Here is a 14,411-nt window from a genome sequence, read left to right as displayed (position 1 = left end):
CTGTATTTACTGATTACAGTAGTTGTAGGTATCAGAGGTCAGCATTTCTCCTTGCGGCCTTTCTTTTTTATTATAACGAGTTTCTTTGGGTTTCCCTAGATTTCCTTCCTAAATAAAGTCTGACCCTTGCAGGTGTCGTTGGTTGTAATCCTCTTTGTTAGACAGGAACCCAGCTGATGTGGTGGTTGCTGTGGGAGAGCAGAAGTGTTCTATCACCCTGTGGTTACTTAGTCCTTTAGTGAGCCTGTGCTCCGGAAAGGAGACCTTGGCAAGTGTTTTTCAGCTTTCTGTTCACCACTCCATTATCTGAAGTGGGAAGGCTAGAGAGGGCTGGAGTTAGGCGTTTCTGTTGCCGCAGGTGGGTTAGGCTCTGGCTAAAGAGTTTCCTGGTGAGGGCACGACTTCCTGAAGGATGGCAGAATATTCAGAGTATTTCAGAATATCTATATTTTCCCTTACTCTGCTAGAAGAACAGGATATTTTTCTCTGATCTTCACAGTGAGCACCTGATTGAGTTCCTAAAAATGAATCTCACAAAAAATGCGGAGCTCCGTGAACTCTGGATCCCTGGAGTATTTCACTTTCAAGTTCATCCATGCACCTCCAGCAATTCTGAAATTACAGTTGAAGCGTTTGTACCAATTCTGGCCCCAGCTATAGGCTTTTGCTCCAGATCAGCTGTGTTCTCTGCATTTCTCTTCCTGTCCAGTTATCAGGGCAGAGAATTGCCCTGTGACCTTAATCCTGATGGCTCTAAGAAGAGTTGTTGTTTTTCTTTTGTCCTTTCTTTCTACAGTTTATTTTTAATTTTTACTTTATTATTATTATTTTTTTAGGTGCTGCAACCCTTGGTTGACCTCATAGATCGCAAGGACCTTGTCAGCTTACAATCCCTTATTTCTTATTTTTAATGCCTCTAGCACCTGGTCTTTTTTTAGGTGGTCTCCCATCTAAATACTAATCAGGCCCAAACCTGATTGGCTTCTGAGATCAGATCAGATCTGACTTGTTCAGGGTGTCATGGCCGTAGGAGTTTTAGTTTTTCAATTCATTCTGCATTTTTATTAGTGATATTGTGAGGTCAAGAATGACGACTTCTATGCTAATTAAATGTTGCATTTTGAACCGGAAGTTCTACAATATATGCATAGCTATAGAACATCAGCATAGTTCGCTCTTAAGGAGTGATGTCCCTAGAGTTATTCATTTCAAGAAAAACATTCTAACAACAATTTTGAACAAGTTAACTCGATGCATTCCGTGACACAGCAGAAATAAGATTCTTTAAAATGACTGAATGTGGGCCCTTCCTTTGTCGGGTAAAGAGAATTCTTTCAATTACTGTATTCATTAAAGAGGATTACTTCCAGGTCCACATCTCCTTGCGAAGGTAATGATAAACAGAATGACCAAGTGATACCTATTCTGACCAATTCCTAGAAGCACAGTGACTCATGTTTGTTCTCTTTAAATGGAAGTACCTCTTCACAGAGAGTGTATGGCCTTCCAGTGTCTTCTTCTCTTCATAGCATGAATCCTAAGTAATGTTATTTTCTACTATTAATAAGTATTAATTTTTAAAATAATTAATATTTAATTACTAATTAATGGATTACTGTTTTTAGATTACTATCCCTGCAATAAACAAAGACACAAGACACCAAACAGGAACTGCATTTCTCACGGTGACAGTAGAAAACTAGCAGAGGAAGTTTTCACATCAAATAAAACAATACAGCACAATGAACAAAAAGTAAAATTACACACATAGATGTATATGACCTGGCCCAATGAGTAGATCAATGACAAATCCTGTATCGAGAGGTATGGAGAATTCCCTGAGTTTCATATGGGTTTGTGTCAACATTTTTAAGTCTGAATTGATGCTGTCACTCAAGTTTTTCTTTTCCATACTGGTTTTTTCATGGCTAATGGGATTTTTCTGCATGTAGTTTAATACTTAATTTGGCCTGCTTTGGGAGAAAGACTGAACCAGTTTCTTCCATTTATATTTTTAGATGTGTCATTGATTGCTATGCATAGTCATGTTGGTTACCACAAATGTGTATGATTTCATGAAGCCTATGTCAGGACCTTAGAACAATGATAAAGTTAAGCAGGATAAATGCCAGCACTATTGTATGAAAAATCGAAAAGAATTCTTAACCTTAGCTACCTCAACTTTAAATGAGTTTTAAAGTATCCATAGTAAAATAAGAGTAGCAATAATTAAAGGTTATACTCATATTAATAAAGCAAACAATCTCACAACTAGTTTATCATGAGAATTACCTAGATTTAGGGGAATATGTGTCTGTTGTCAATAAGGAAAGAATTAACATTTCAGTATGTCTCAGGAAATTTCTATCAGAAAGCAACGGAGATTTTCATCTCATATCACAGATTTAAAAACTGCTAAAGTACTGAATTTAATGTAAAAATAGATTACCGAGAAAAGGATCTGAATGTGTGTAAAATCAAAAGAAGAAAGTGACTAGGAGGAGTGTTGGCTCTTATGTCCTAAGGAGTGCTTGGAGAAATATATAAAAAACTGCCCAGCTTTTCTGCACAGGTCAAATTAAAAACGCATCCATCGTAGATGCGACACTAATTTATAGAAAATGTTTACGTCAGTGATTAGAAATCATAAATAATATAAGTGACCTACATGAGACGAGAGTAAATGAAGTAATAGATAAAAGAAAATCAGTCTTGATTGTAAAATTTGATGGAAAAAGGAACTGCAACTGCAAAAGGCTTACCATTGAAATTCACTAGAGAGTGATATTCATTAGAACAGTGAGAACTCAGTTTTTAGCCAAATAAGCGATGCATGATAACAAATACCTAAATAAGCAAGAGTTTATGTCGAATAAGTCAAACATTCAAAATGTTCATATATTTGTGCCAATTCAGCTGTTCTATGAAAATGATTCTGAGAACAATAGGAGCAAATCTGTGCAGGGACCATGGTAACCCACCTTCTCCAGGCACCTTCTGTTTCACCTCTCCACTCCACAAACTAGCTTACGAACCTAGTTTTTATACACAGTGTTTCGAATTCTCGTTCTTGTATTTCCTCTTCGATCCAGTCCCATCTGGTTTGTGTCCCATTCATTCTAATAAACCAAATCATCCTAAGGACACCAAGAGCGTTGTTTCCAAGTTTGGGGGAGTTTATCCGCACCGGCCCTACAGGCTCCACTGTGTCTTTGAACACAATTCTTTATTCAGTACTGTCACTCTACCCTTCCCTGTTCATCCTCTAGCTCATTTGTCCCCCACCACCTCAGGGCCTTTTGCACACTCTATTCTACCCAACCCTTAAACGCTGAGAGTCTGCAGGATTGTGCTTAGGTCATTGATTGCTTTTCTCATTTTCCATTCTTTGAGGGACCGCATCCATTCTGATGCCCTAATTACCACACAATATACAATAAGGCATCCCCCTTAATACCTCCCATGGCAGTTTTGTTCATCATACAGCCATATTCCCAATTGCCAATAAGACTTCTGCATGAACCCGTTCTCTAGTTAGAAGGGACATCTGATGTTATTTTTCCTTTTCAGCCTATTTTGTACCTAAAATTTCTGGCATGTTTCTTCATTCTTTCTTTTCTTTCTCTTCGTAGTGTTTAACATAATACAAAGGAACATTAGTACTTTTTTTTTTCTCTTTTTCTGTGACACAAAGTTTGAACACAACAGGAACTTTCTGTATTACTCTATTTACATACAATTCTTGACCACAGCTACTCAATTTGAAATTGGACACTCAGTTTCTGCAGTCATCTGGATGGAATGAATGAGTAAAGACATTGTGCTACCAATTCTGCAGTATCAGTTACAAAAAGAGGGTTTGGATTTTGATTTTGTAAATAAATTCAAGAAATATTTTGATAGAAATTTAATAAATAATGCAAAAACAAACAACATAGAAAGGTAAACATGTTTTGTAAATTTTAACACAATGTAAAGATGAATATGTAATTACATCCATTTTTAGAAATCACATTTGACAGATGTAAGAAAGACTGCAATAAATTAACAGTAAATAAATAAAAAAATAGATAAATAAATAAATAAATAAATGATCAGGCATCAAGGCAGTAATTTCTGACACTAAAGCAGAAAGACACTTTAGAAATGACCGATGTTATATATGCAAATATGATATTGCATAACCACCAATGAGAATCATTTCAAGGTGACTCCATGTCTCCATCCTGGTTTCATAACCTGTCTAGCAAGTTTGTTGACAAAGAGAAGGCTTTCCTGATTTCCACTCTGACAACCTCCCAGGCACAGTCAGTGTATTGCTTCTCTTTGAGGTAGATATGGATGCCCTGGAAGTACTTCTTCACGGCCTGTACAGGGTCCTCCATTCCCAGGGCAGGTTCCACCTCTTTCATCTCTGGAACCAAACAGGTGCCCAGGTCTTTCAGCTGCCAATGGAGTCCACTGAGTAGCCCGTGCAGTAGGGTCGTATTCCAGGCACCAGAGGACTGCTGTATACCGAAGACGTTGGAGATCTCCTGGAGCATCTCGTAGAGGACAGAGATGGCCTGGGCCTTCTGCATGTGGCTGCCATCCACCATTTCCCATAGGAATCCGAAGTTCTTTCTGTCCTTTCGACAGCGGAAAGAGCTGATTCTCTGCATTTGATGCAGAAGCGCGATGTTCTCCTTGCTTACCTGGACGTGGTCTTGAGACAGGTCGCAGCTCAGAGACCCACCAGGACCATAGCTGAACACCAGCAGGGCCGTGATTAGAGGGAGCAGGGGGGCCATGCTTAAATGGAGATGCTGCTGGCCTGGCTGAGCTGCGAGTCAGGGGAGCCTTGGACTCTAGGTTCTCTGATGACATTCTTTCTAAGCATGGCCATTAAATAGAGAACACGATAATTTTCACTTTCTAAACATTTTCTACACTTTTACTTCCTTTTTTTTTGTTTTCATTTATGTGTTCTCTGTGGGGTCTAAGAAGATGTCATCAATCTACACTATTAATTTTGCCATAAGTCTAATTTTCCCAGGTATCCTGATGTATCATTACAAGTGAGTACATATCAATCAATTTAGTAAAGATTTTGTCCTAAAATCAGAAGTGTGTGTTGTTATGTAATTACACACAGACATGCACACACTATTGTATATATTTGATACATAAAAATTGCTTTTCTCTGTGTTAGATGTACAATTTGGCTTTGAACCTGGGTAGCACTTTTACTCTTTTTACTTTTCATGGAATGACAGGCTGCGTCAGCCCAATGTGTTTGTGTGTTTTGTTCTGTAACAGACTATGTATAGTGAATGAGCTCTTTAGAACCAAGCACTGGGATTCATTTACTGTTTTTATTCTGAGCAGAGGCTGATGATCATGAGTGAATGGGATCCTGGGATGTTTCTTTTTCTTTTAGAACACATTCTTGCAGGTCTGTGTGGTTATGCTTCCTGGGCTCCACAGGATCAGAACTGCAACAGACAGTGCTCTTTCTTTCCACCATGTATAACTGGTTTCGACGATGCTTATCTGTGCCAACACTTTAGCAGGAATGCTGGGTCTCTTCAGAGGCATGTAGGTGTGGAGATTCTAATCCGTAGACCATTTTATTTTCCTAGCACCAGTTGACTAATGAGGGAGATGCCACTTCTAGTAACCCTTTTCCTCTGGAATGACAAAATGTCCTCAACCCACACTCTCCTGGACTCATTTCCTGAGGGTAGGCAGACTGTAGGATACCCCTGCCATGGAGGGCTTGTATCGTTGTCGGTAATAGAATAACCATGTGGCATCCTTGCCCATCCTGCTGGAATGTGTGTGTAAAGGATCCTAGTTGTCCGCAGTGACCTCTTCCTCTCCTGACCCACATTCCCAGGAATCAAAGTGTCAGGAGCCTTCCATGCTTACAGCAAAGTTAATTTTGTCTGTAGGTGGAGGAATTAGTAACCTAATTGTAATCATTTTGCCTTTAGTAGGCAGATAATGTTCATTTTCCAATACAGCTTTTATTGTAAGAATCGTTACTTAAATTTTGAACACTTGTTTCGGTCGGTATTTCTGAGCTGGGCACGGGAGATTCAGTGATAATGTCTCTCAGTAGAAACTCAGAGGACAGAAACTAGTGCACTTCTGTTGTTCATTCAATCTACGTATTTGATTGGGCTGCTTTGTCTGTCTTCTCCATCATACCCAAAATGCAGAGTAGTGAGGTGCAAGTTACTATGTCGAAAGGAAATAGCCTTTTTAAAACTTATTTGTGCTATTCCGCTTTAAATTTAAATAACAACAATAAACAGATTCTTACTAGCTTAATTTTTCCACAGTGGCTTACAGGGCATAGTCTGTCTTGCTCATCTGGCATTAATTTCTGTTTCATCCTGAGGTTAATGCAAACAAAGGGAAGTAACAGAAACGTAAAGAAGTTTCACCGTTTTTCCCTCTAACTTTGAAGACTTCAGATTTTTTATTTTTCATTTCAACTTTCCTAGAAAGCAAAACTGGGCAGTTTTTTGTGGGCAAGAAAGAAAACAAATGTAAATCTGACATCATGAATGTGAAAGAAGAAAAGCGACTTTCCTGCTGGGTAAATGACAAATTCTAGTTAGCAAAATTTAGTGAAGCAGAGATGGGGACTGGGTGGTGTGGCAGAGTGGAAGGATGAAAGCCAGCATGGAATTACACAAAATGGAGAAATGGCTGCCCTGGCCAGAGGCTCAAAGAAGACTACATTCTCATCAATGAGCAACCTTCAGGCTTGAAGACCAGCCACTTCATTCTTCTTCTATTCAATCCATGTGAAATTAGCTCTGAGGAGAGAAGGGAGGAGTCACACCAACCAATTCTCAAGAGACTAGCAACCTGAACGCAGGTGCCAGAATACTAACAATGCTCTCAGGTGTGATTGTGGATAGTAACCTTTGCCTGCAGTCTATCTGGTTAAGAAATCTTCTCAGGCAACTTAACCATTGCCTTGAGAAATCTAGAATTAAAGGGAAAGTACTAAGAAAAGAATCTGCTCTTAATCTGGAAAATACTGATGATGATATTTTAAATAATAACACTGAAATTTACTGCATACTAACCATATCCCAAGTACTGTCCTTAAATCTTTGAAGTTATGAACATAATCTTTTCTAAAACTCCATTTGGTATGTTGGGAGGGAAATATAAATCTGGAAGGATGGATTATTCCGAAGGTACTAAAATCCAATGTCAAATCTTTCAGGAGATTTCAGGTAATGACTTGTCTGGAAGGGCCTGTGAAAAGAAACGAAGGATTGAAATGGACCTGGAATTCATGAACCAAGACGAGGCCGTGGCAGGAAATCAGAAGATCAGGGACCATGCAGTGATAAAGGATTTCGAGTTCCACTTCAAATGCCAAAGGACTGTTGTCTAATCTTTTGTACGGCAGCAGATGTGTAGTTTGAGTCACTGACTGACTGACTTTAAATGCTAAGAAAAGTAGACACATTTCCTTTCTAATAGTAACGAGTGAGTAGATTTTAGAAGTTCGCAGCTGGCACTGGAGTAACCTTCATTCCATGCAACATTCAGCAGGTGCTGTGGTATCAGAGTCCCGGAAGAGACCAGTGCTATTGGCTACATCTCCATGGGAGAACTTTGTGCTTGTCCTCCCCGTCTGAATAGGAACGATCTGGAGAAATAGCTGACTCCGTGCTGCCCATTGGAATCGTTCCACTTCGTGAGGGCATGCCTGTTGCATTCCACACAATAAAGGTCTCTGTATTCCTTCGAAGTCCTTAAGCTGCAGTTGACATTCATTTCCTTCCCGTTTCTAGATGTGCGCTTTTGTCTTTGAGCAAACGTGAATTCTGCATCCTCCTCCTCTTGGAATCAGACATGAAACCTTCTCAACAGGGGCACAGATGAGCTCCCAGATTCATTTCCAAATCAATGGTGTAGACATGTGGGAAGGACTCACGTCCTCACTGCGTTTCTGTGCTGGATTGGACATCAGGGGAATCTTGCCCGCTGCAGCATGAGATTCAGATGGCACGAAGGAGGGTGGAGGCGTGGTCAGGTCCGCACATGCTCTGGTTGGTGACGCTGGAAACCTTGGCAGCTTCCAGCTGGTGCTACCCTGTGATCCCTCATAGCTCATCCAGCAGCACTTGAGATCCCTTCTCACTCCTGGAATGTGAGATTGCCCTGTACTGAGGGACCTGTGAGAGGTCTCGGGCAGCTCAAGCTCACCACCTTCGCCCCTCGCAGCCATCCAGCCCTGCAGCTCAGTCTTCCTACACCTTCGAATATTGAGTAACTCTGAAATATGAAAGAGGACATGGCTATAGAAATTTTTAGAGTAAGGCAACAATTGGAACCAAGTTATAAACCATTTCACCCAAAATTATAAACAAAAAATCCCCAGAAACAAACCAGTAAAGTTACTGTAAAATAAAAATAGTGATAAAAGAAAAAAGAAATGAAACAATAGAAAAGAAAGAAAAAAGAAAGAGCACCAAAGAGTGGCAGCAGTCATGATATTTGAAAGTTAGTAGGCAATCACAGAGACAGAGGCAGGTGAATCAAAAAATAATAATAATAATAATAATCCTTGTATCGATGCTACTTATGGTCCCTTCAAGTGGTGGCAGAAGAAAAAATGCGATTACAAAAATCATTTAACATGCAAATTAGAGCCCTTTAACCAATCATTTGGACAGAAGCTATCTAAAGATGGAGTCTGTAACATGAAGTCAAAATTTGAGAATGAGATCCCTGAAAAGTGAGCAATTGGCACACACTTCCTGATGAACTTGTTCAGTTACAGTTCAGATGCCCTTAATACCTCTCGATTCTACCCAAACAGACACTTCACAGGCTTGTCATTTGACAAAAATTGTATCCTCTGAAATTCCTTTAAGCTACGCTTCTCTTACTTCTGAGTCAAGGTGCAAGGGATGCTAATGGCATCATTATGCAAAGTGAAAAGGAGAATTTCTCCTGATTATGAAGTCAAGGGACATGATCTGGGAGTGGGAAAACTGCAAACTTACTATTAAGAACGATTTCGTGCCCCTCAAACCGGTCATATTTCCTGATTTACCTTGCTTCTCCCGATTTACCCAGAAAGGCAGGCTTTAAGGCTCCAAGTGCCCTACAAGGACAGAAAAGGGACACATGATTCAGGAGGCTCGAGCCAGCTGAGCAGCCTGGAGGCAAGAAACACACACATTCTGACCCTTCCTCACCTCATGGATGCGGTTTTCCCATAGAGGCCATGCCCTGCCTGAAACTGAGGGGATTTTCCCTCCCCAAGATACAAAAACTAAGGCAGTGACTTTGCCACCTTTCTTTCAGATATCATTTCTTTCTCGACAGAGTCTCTTTGTAGCTCTGAAGAAGTGGGTGAAAGAGTTCAGCTTTTTTACCCATGACAGGTAGAAGCCTGCTTTCCACACACTTGGTGGATGTCTTTGTCCATCTTGGCAAATAGGTGGCGCATTTCCTCTGTAAATGTTTCAATAATTCCCACAGTAAAGGATCCCACTTTCGGTTCCTTTAGCTGGAGCTACTGTTACATCATTGTAAGAAGGAAATTTCTCATCAGGTGGGAAAAAACAGTCTCTAAAATAAAACATTCTGCAACCTGGAACTTATGTTTCCCATTTGCTTTCAAGTGGTGGCTTTGTGCTCTTAAAGGGAAACTGGTGGCCAGAAACTAGAGAGGAGCAGGATAGGACTGTGTGAATGGGTAGTGCAGGTGAAGGCATGGTTGAGGAGAGCAGGCTGAGAATTTTGACCTGGGAGAGGAAGTAAACAACATCATTTGTGAATACCAGACTGTGCTTCAGAAAAGCAAGGAGGGAAGGCCGAAGTGCTCCAGGAAGTATTAAGACATGAGATATATGATTCACTTCAGTCTAGATGACCAAGTTCCCCACCAGATATTTACGCAAGCCACCATTTCTTAACTGAATATACAAATCCCTGTGAATAGTGACCATAGTCAGTCAGTCTGCACACAACTTCCCAGATTTTCATTTTGTAGACTGTCATATTTTTGCAGGTCCTTACTGAGAGGTGGAAGAGTTTGCTATTCTCATATATATCGATATAAAAAAAAAAAAACTATGAAAAGTTACCAGATTTAAGCCCGATCTGTGTGGAACTCTTTTAAGTGTTTCTACAATGTTTTACTTTAACACTCATAATACCTCTAGAAATATTCATATTAAGGTTGCTGGGGCTCAGTGAAAGAGTTAAGTGAATTTCTCGGGATTCCACAATTGCTTGAAAATCAAGATTCAAACCATAATCCAATATTGCATATTATAGGTAATCCAAAAGTTTTATATTTTAGAATTCCATTGAGTTTTAAAATAGGCGTTAATCCTCCAATTAAATGCTTTTCTATCTCTTTATTGGCGCATGCTATTATTTTGCTTTGTTTTGCTGATTTTCAGATTTTGTTAACCTTAGATGTTGTGGACGAGAAATTTCTTGATCCAATTTCATCATGAAGAAGGAGTTGTCCAGACGAGTCAGTTCATTGCCATTTGGTGATGTGTGCATCCCAAAAGCCTGTGATTTTCGTGAAAGAGATGCTGTCCACATTGTAGATGAAGTACACTTAATGAGAAGGAGTGCAAATGGTATTGGAGAACAGAGGATTTCTTGGCACATCTATCTCATCTAGAAAATGATGTGAGATTATAGTAGCAGTACTCAAAACACTGTGATCAAGGGAGAAATTGAGTAAATATTATTAAAGCACATGTTGTACTATCGGAAATTATATTTCCTGTATTAATTAATTTAAGATAATGGATATATCTGATATAAATATGGTGGAAAGAAGTTCTCAATTGACAGTTCCAGGATGATTAGCAAACTAAGAAGATATCGATGTAAAATATGGCGTGAAATGTAAGCCGGGTCCTGACCATACCCAAGCTGGAGAGCAACACACCCAAATGTTGACTGTAGTCTGTAAGGAAAGGATTTGATACCTCTCCACAGTTGCAGGCCCTCCTTGCGCCACAGCAATTCATACACTTCCTGGTGAAATACCTCAATTGAATATTTGTGCTGATTATAGAAATTCCTCTCAAATGATACCAAAATGGATACAACTGAAAACGTAAAATGTCGCTAGCTCTCAGATAACAATGACTCTATTCGTTCACCTTCCTTAGCTTGTATCAGACTTCTCTGTTTTGTTACCCATGCAGAGGTTTCACTATAGAGTGAAAGAGATTTCAAGATCATTATTCTACATGACAATGAGAATACACTACTAGTTAATAATAGTTGAACTCAGATATTAGGAATGAGTCTGTGAAACTAAAATGGTACTATTGAGAGTCATCGCATTAATGTTGATGAGATTTTCCTGCTTACCATTGAGATTCATTTCCAGATGGGCAGCTCTACCTGCCCCCAGAGTCCCATAGCACATGGAAGGTGCGATTCATAGGGAGGCTACGGTCTGCGCAGAGAGGGAACACACTTTTTCTGTCGCAAACCCAAAGAATTTATGGCCTGCATGAAGGTGGACATTTGGAGTCTCTTTGTCTTTGTAATAGACAAGGGGTTAGGAAACAGACTGTTGACAACATTTGAATCTACTGTTGCCAAGAATTAGCCTTCTTTGTAGTACAAAGAGATATCCCCAGGCAGTGACAAGATTTCTACCTAGAGCAGAAGCCAGCCCTCATCTAGGTCCCCGCTTTAGTCTCATGGGTTCACCAGGAGGTTGTTTTTCCTGAGAGGAGTTGCATGGGCCCACCCACAAGCTGGATCCTGCTTTCAGTTTCCTTTCAGCTACAGATACTATTACATCATGCTCCAGACACTTTAGGGAGATGTGTCTGCAAAACCTAGAAATTTTATTTGAATTTGACCTTCTACTTGTGATGTTCTGCTTATTAGAAAATCTCTAAAGTGAACCCACAAAAGAAAAGAAAACAATTAGTCCTGTGAATGGGCAGAGAGGTAAAGAGAGTGAATAACACTGTGGGTTTTTTGCCTTGGAGAGGAAGGAAACTACTGTGATATGGAAATGTATCCTGGCTTGCCAGGAGGGAGGGGAAAAGGGAGAATACCAGAAGATAGAATCTCTTTAAATATCATGTTCTTCTGCGCTCTATCTAGATATTTCTTTCCTTCTCTCGGATTGTAGCAGAAAAATCAGACCGCCAGAAACCAAGCACCACTCAGAGAGTTGAAGAACTCACGTTTATTACGCTGGCGGTCCCAGACGTGCTAGTGCTCCGAAGATCTGGGCCCTGAGCTCAGATGCAACCTTGTTTTTATAGGGCCTATCCACCTCGTTACAATTGACATGGGCTAATTGATTAGTTTGTCTTCGGGTGGTTATAGACCACAGGGGTTGCTCTGGTTTACAGGCAGTCAAAGAGCGTGAGATTTTCAGACAGAAAGTTAGGCAGTACATCTGTTATCGAGACAGAACAAGCGAAACGGGAGGATGATTCTTTAGTTAATGTCGAGGTTCACCCAGCACTTCGGCCTATGTGGCAAGCATATCTACAGAAGCAGAACAAAGAGCTCATGATAAAAATAGCGTTTGGAGTTGAAAATTTCTCTTCGGAATATGAATACAAGCCACCGTTTCTCCACTGAAAAAAAATAAGTTACTACTTTGAATGGTGAACTACAATTTTTGAGTCTTTCCTTGAATTCTGGACAGAATTTTGATTTTTTAGGCTGCCTCCTTTGGAGGTCAGGTACTGAAAAGAAAGACAGGGATCCTAAGAATTTTATAGAAAGAGGCAAATCACATTCTCATATCTAGCTGTCTGAAGAAAAACAGGGAAATACCTACCATATTTTAATTCCTTTCTCTATGTAAAATGCGAAGTGAAGTGCCTTAAAATGCATGTGTTCATTTAACAGTCCTAAAATCTATGTAAATATTTTGATCTCGTATTATTGATGGAAAAACTGAGCCTTAGAAAGATAAAGTGGGTTGCTGAACATCACACATAAGTTTAAGCAGAATGCAATGAAAAGCTATGAAAAATCCTTTCTCATGAGTTAAGGGTGACACGCTTCTTCCATTCTGGATTTTTGCTATAATTGTTAAGTCTGTTTAAACTCTCGAACTCTGTACAACTCTCTCTTGCTCTATGGATTTCCATTCATCATTTTATATTTTCAGCTGATTTGGCCATTTTTTGTTTTTTATTTTAAGGGTTTAGAAAGACATTGCGTGATCCAGCTTCCCACTTTCCTTTCTGAGCGGGAAATGTCTGCTCTTTACAAACCACTCATTCTGTGCTTTTGGTTAATGGAGTCTGAATGGTCTAAGACATGAGCTGACCTATTTTCTGTTTAGAGTGCATCGCAGGCGTCTGTAAAATACCTAAGGAGACAAAAATCCTTTCAGTCAACCTTGTCTCCTAGGCATCTCTTCCAGTACCGGTCAATTCAGGAGCTCAAACAATATTCATGAAGAGAATAATGAGGTAATAGTAGGAGAAAGTATAATACCAATGTCTATTAGATAGTTATGAATCGAAAGGACAATAAAGATACCTTGGAAACTCTACCTAATCTTACAAAGGAAGTTATGATTGACTATTGTGTGAGATCGTATTTAAAAACATTGTTTGGTTGCAGAGATCTTTTCTTCTAGTTTCTATTTTCAGTATTAGAACCTATTAGAATGAGAATCACAGCATTGGTCATAAATGGAAGGCTCACCCTCCACTTTGAAATCAGTGATCCTCAAGTGTCTGAGAGGAGCTACCTGAGCATACTTCCTTGTCTCTGTCAGTGTGTTCTGAGACCTAGTCTCCACACTCGTAGCCACTTTTCAGCTTTTTAGCCTGTGTCTCTGAAAAACAACCCAAATGCTTCTTTCAAAAGATCAATGATGCTGTGAAGTATAGTGACATTCATGTCATCTCCCACAGGTTTTAATTTCTGGAAAAAGACTTTCAGTTCTTGTTGTTGATAAAATGTGTACAGCAAACACGCTGCTTTTTTTTTCTTTTTCACCTAAAAGAGCATTGGTACAAATAGCATAAAAATAAAAAGTGGTCTTAGTCACTGAACTTGTCTCCTCTTCCATTAATCACCAGATGAGAGTCTATTGCTCAACTCCTATGCATTTTGGCTTCCATTGAAATAAATTCAGATAAACCAATGTGAGCACAAATTATATTGCTCTGTACGGCCTTGGATCCTTAAAGAATTTCCTGCGATCTACCATAATGGTCCCGTGTACAACCGAATGGTAGAGACTCAAGTACGACAGACAAATTTGGCATCACATATTGAATACGGCAACATCACAGAGTAGAAAGTATCCATCGCTTTGAGTCCCTATTATCAGAAGAGCCAACCAAAGAGTCATCTGATCAGGAATGCTTGCATTGTGCTCCTAGACAAAGAAAAGATAAATTTCTATAATGATC

At 39.6% G+C, this 14,411-nt stretch overlaps 1 protein-coding gene and 2 long non-coding RNA genes across 3 annotated transcripts; 2 read left to right on the top strand and 1 right to left on the bottom strand.

Annotated features, from left to right (window-relative positions):
• Positions 1-1,148: 1,148 nt before the first annotated feature.
• On the top strand, positions 1,149-2,274 carry LOC120589540 (uncharacterized). The gene is made up of 2 exons (XR_005649520.1): positions 1,149-1,541; positions 1,626-2,274. It is a non-coding gene; the product is annotated as an uncharacterized LOC120589540 (long non-coding RNA).
• Positions 2,275-4,095: 1,821 nt separating this feature from the next.
• LOC120589534 (interferon tau-11-like) lies at positions 4,096-4,790 on the bottom strand. The gene has a single exon (XM_039847033.1). It carries the CDS (start codon positions 4,788-4,790, stop codon positions 4,233-4,235), a length of 558 nt encoding a protein of 185 aa, XP_039702967.1. The 3' UTR covers positions 4,096-4,232.
• A 2,843-nt stretch (positions 4,791-7,633) lies between these two features.
• Positions 7,634-8,388, top strand: LOC120589541 (uncharacterized). The gene is made up of 2 exons (XR_005649521.1): positions 7,634-7,708; positions 7,806-8,388. It is a non-coding gene; the product is annotated as an uncharacterized LOC120589541 (long non-coding RNA).
• The last annotated feature ends 6,023 nt before the right edge of the window (positions 8,389-14,411 follow it).

The sequence above is a fragment of the Pteropus medius genome, unplaced genomic scaffold (genome assembly GCF_902729225.1).
Source record: "Pteropus medius unplaced genomic scaffold, Ma_sr-lr_union100, whole genome shotgun sequence".
Taxonomy (NCBI): Eukaryota; Metazoa; Chordata; class Mammalia; order Chiroptera; family Pteropodidae; genus Pteropus; species Pteropus medius.
This window is presented reverse-complemented; position numbering and strand designations above follow the sequence as displayed.

Coding starts and splice junctions, on each gene's coding strand:
- LOC120589534 (XM_039847033.1), bottom strand. CDS start 4,790: ATGGCCCCCCTGCTCCCTCTAATCACGGCCCTGCTGGTGTTCAGCTAT.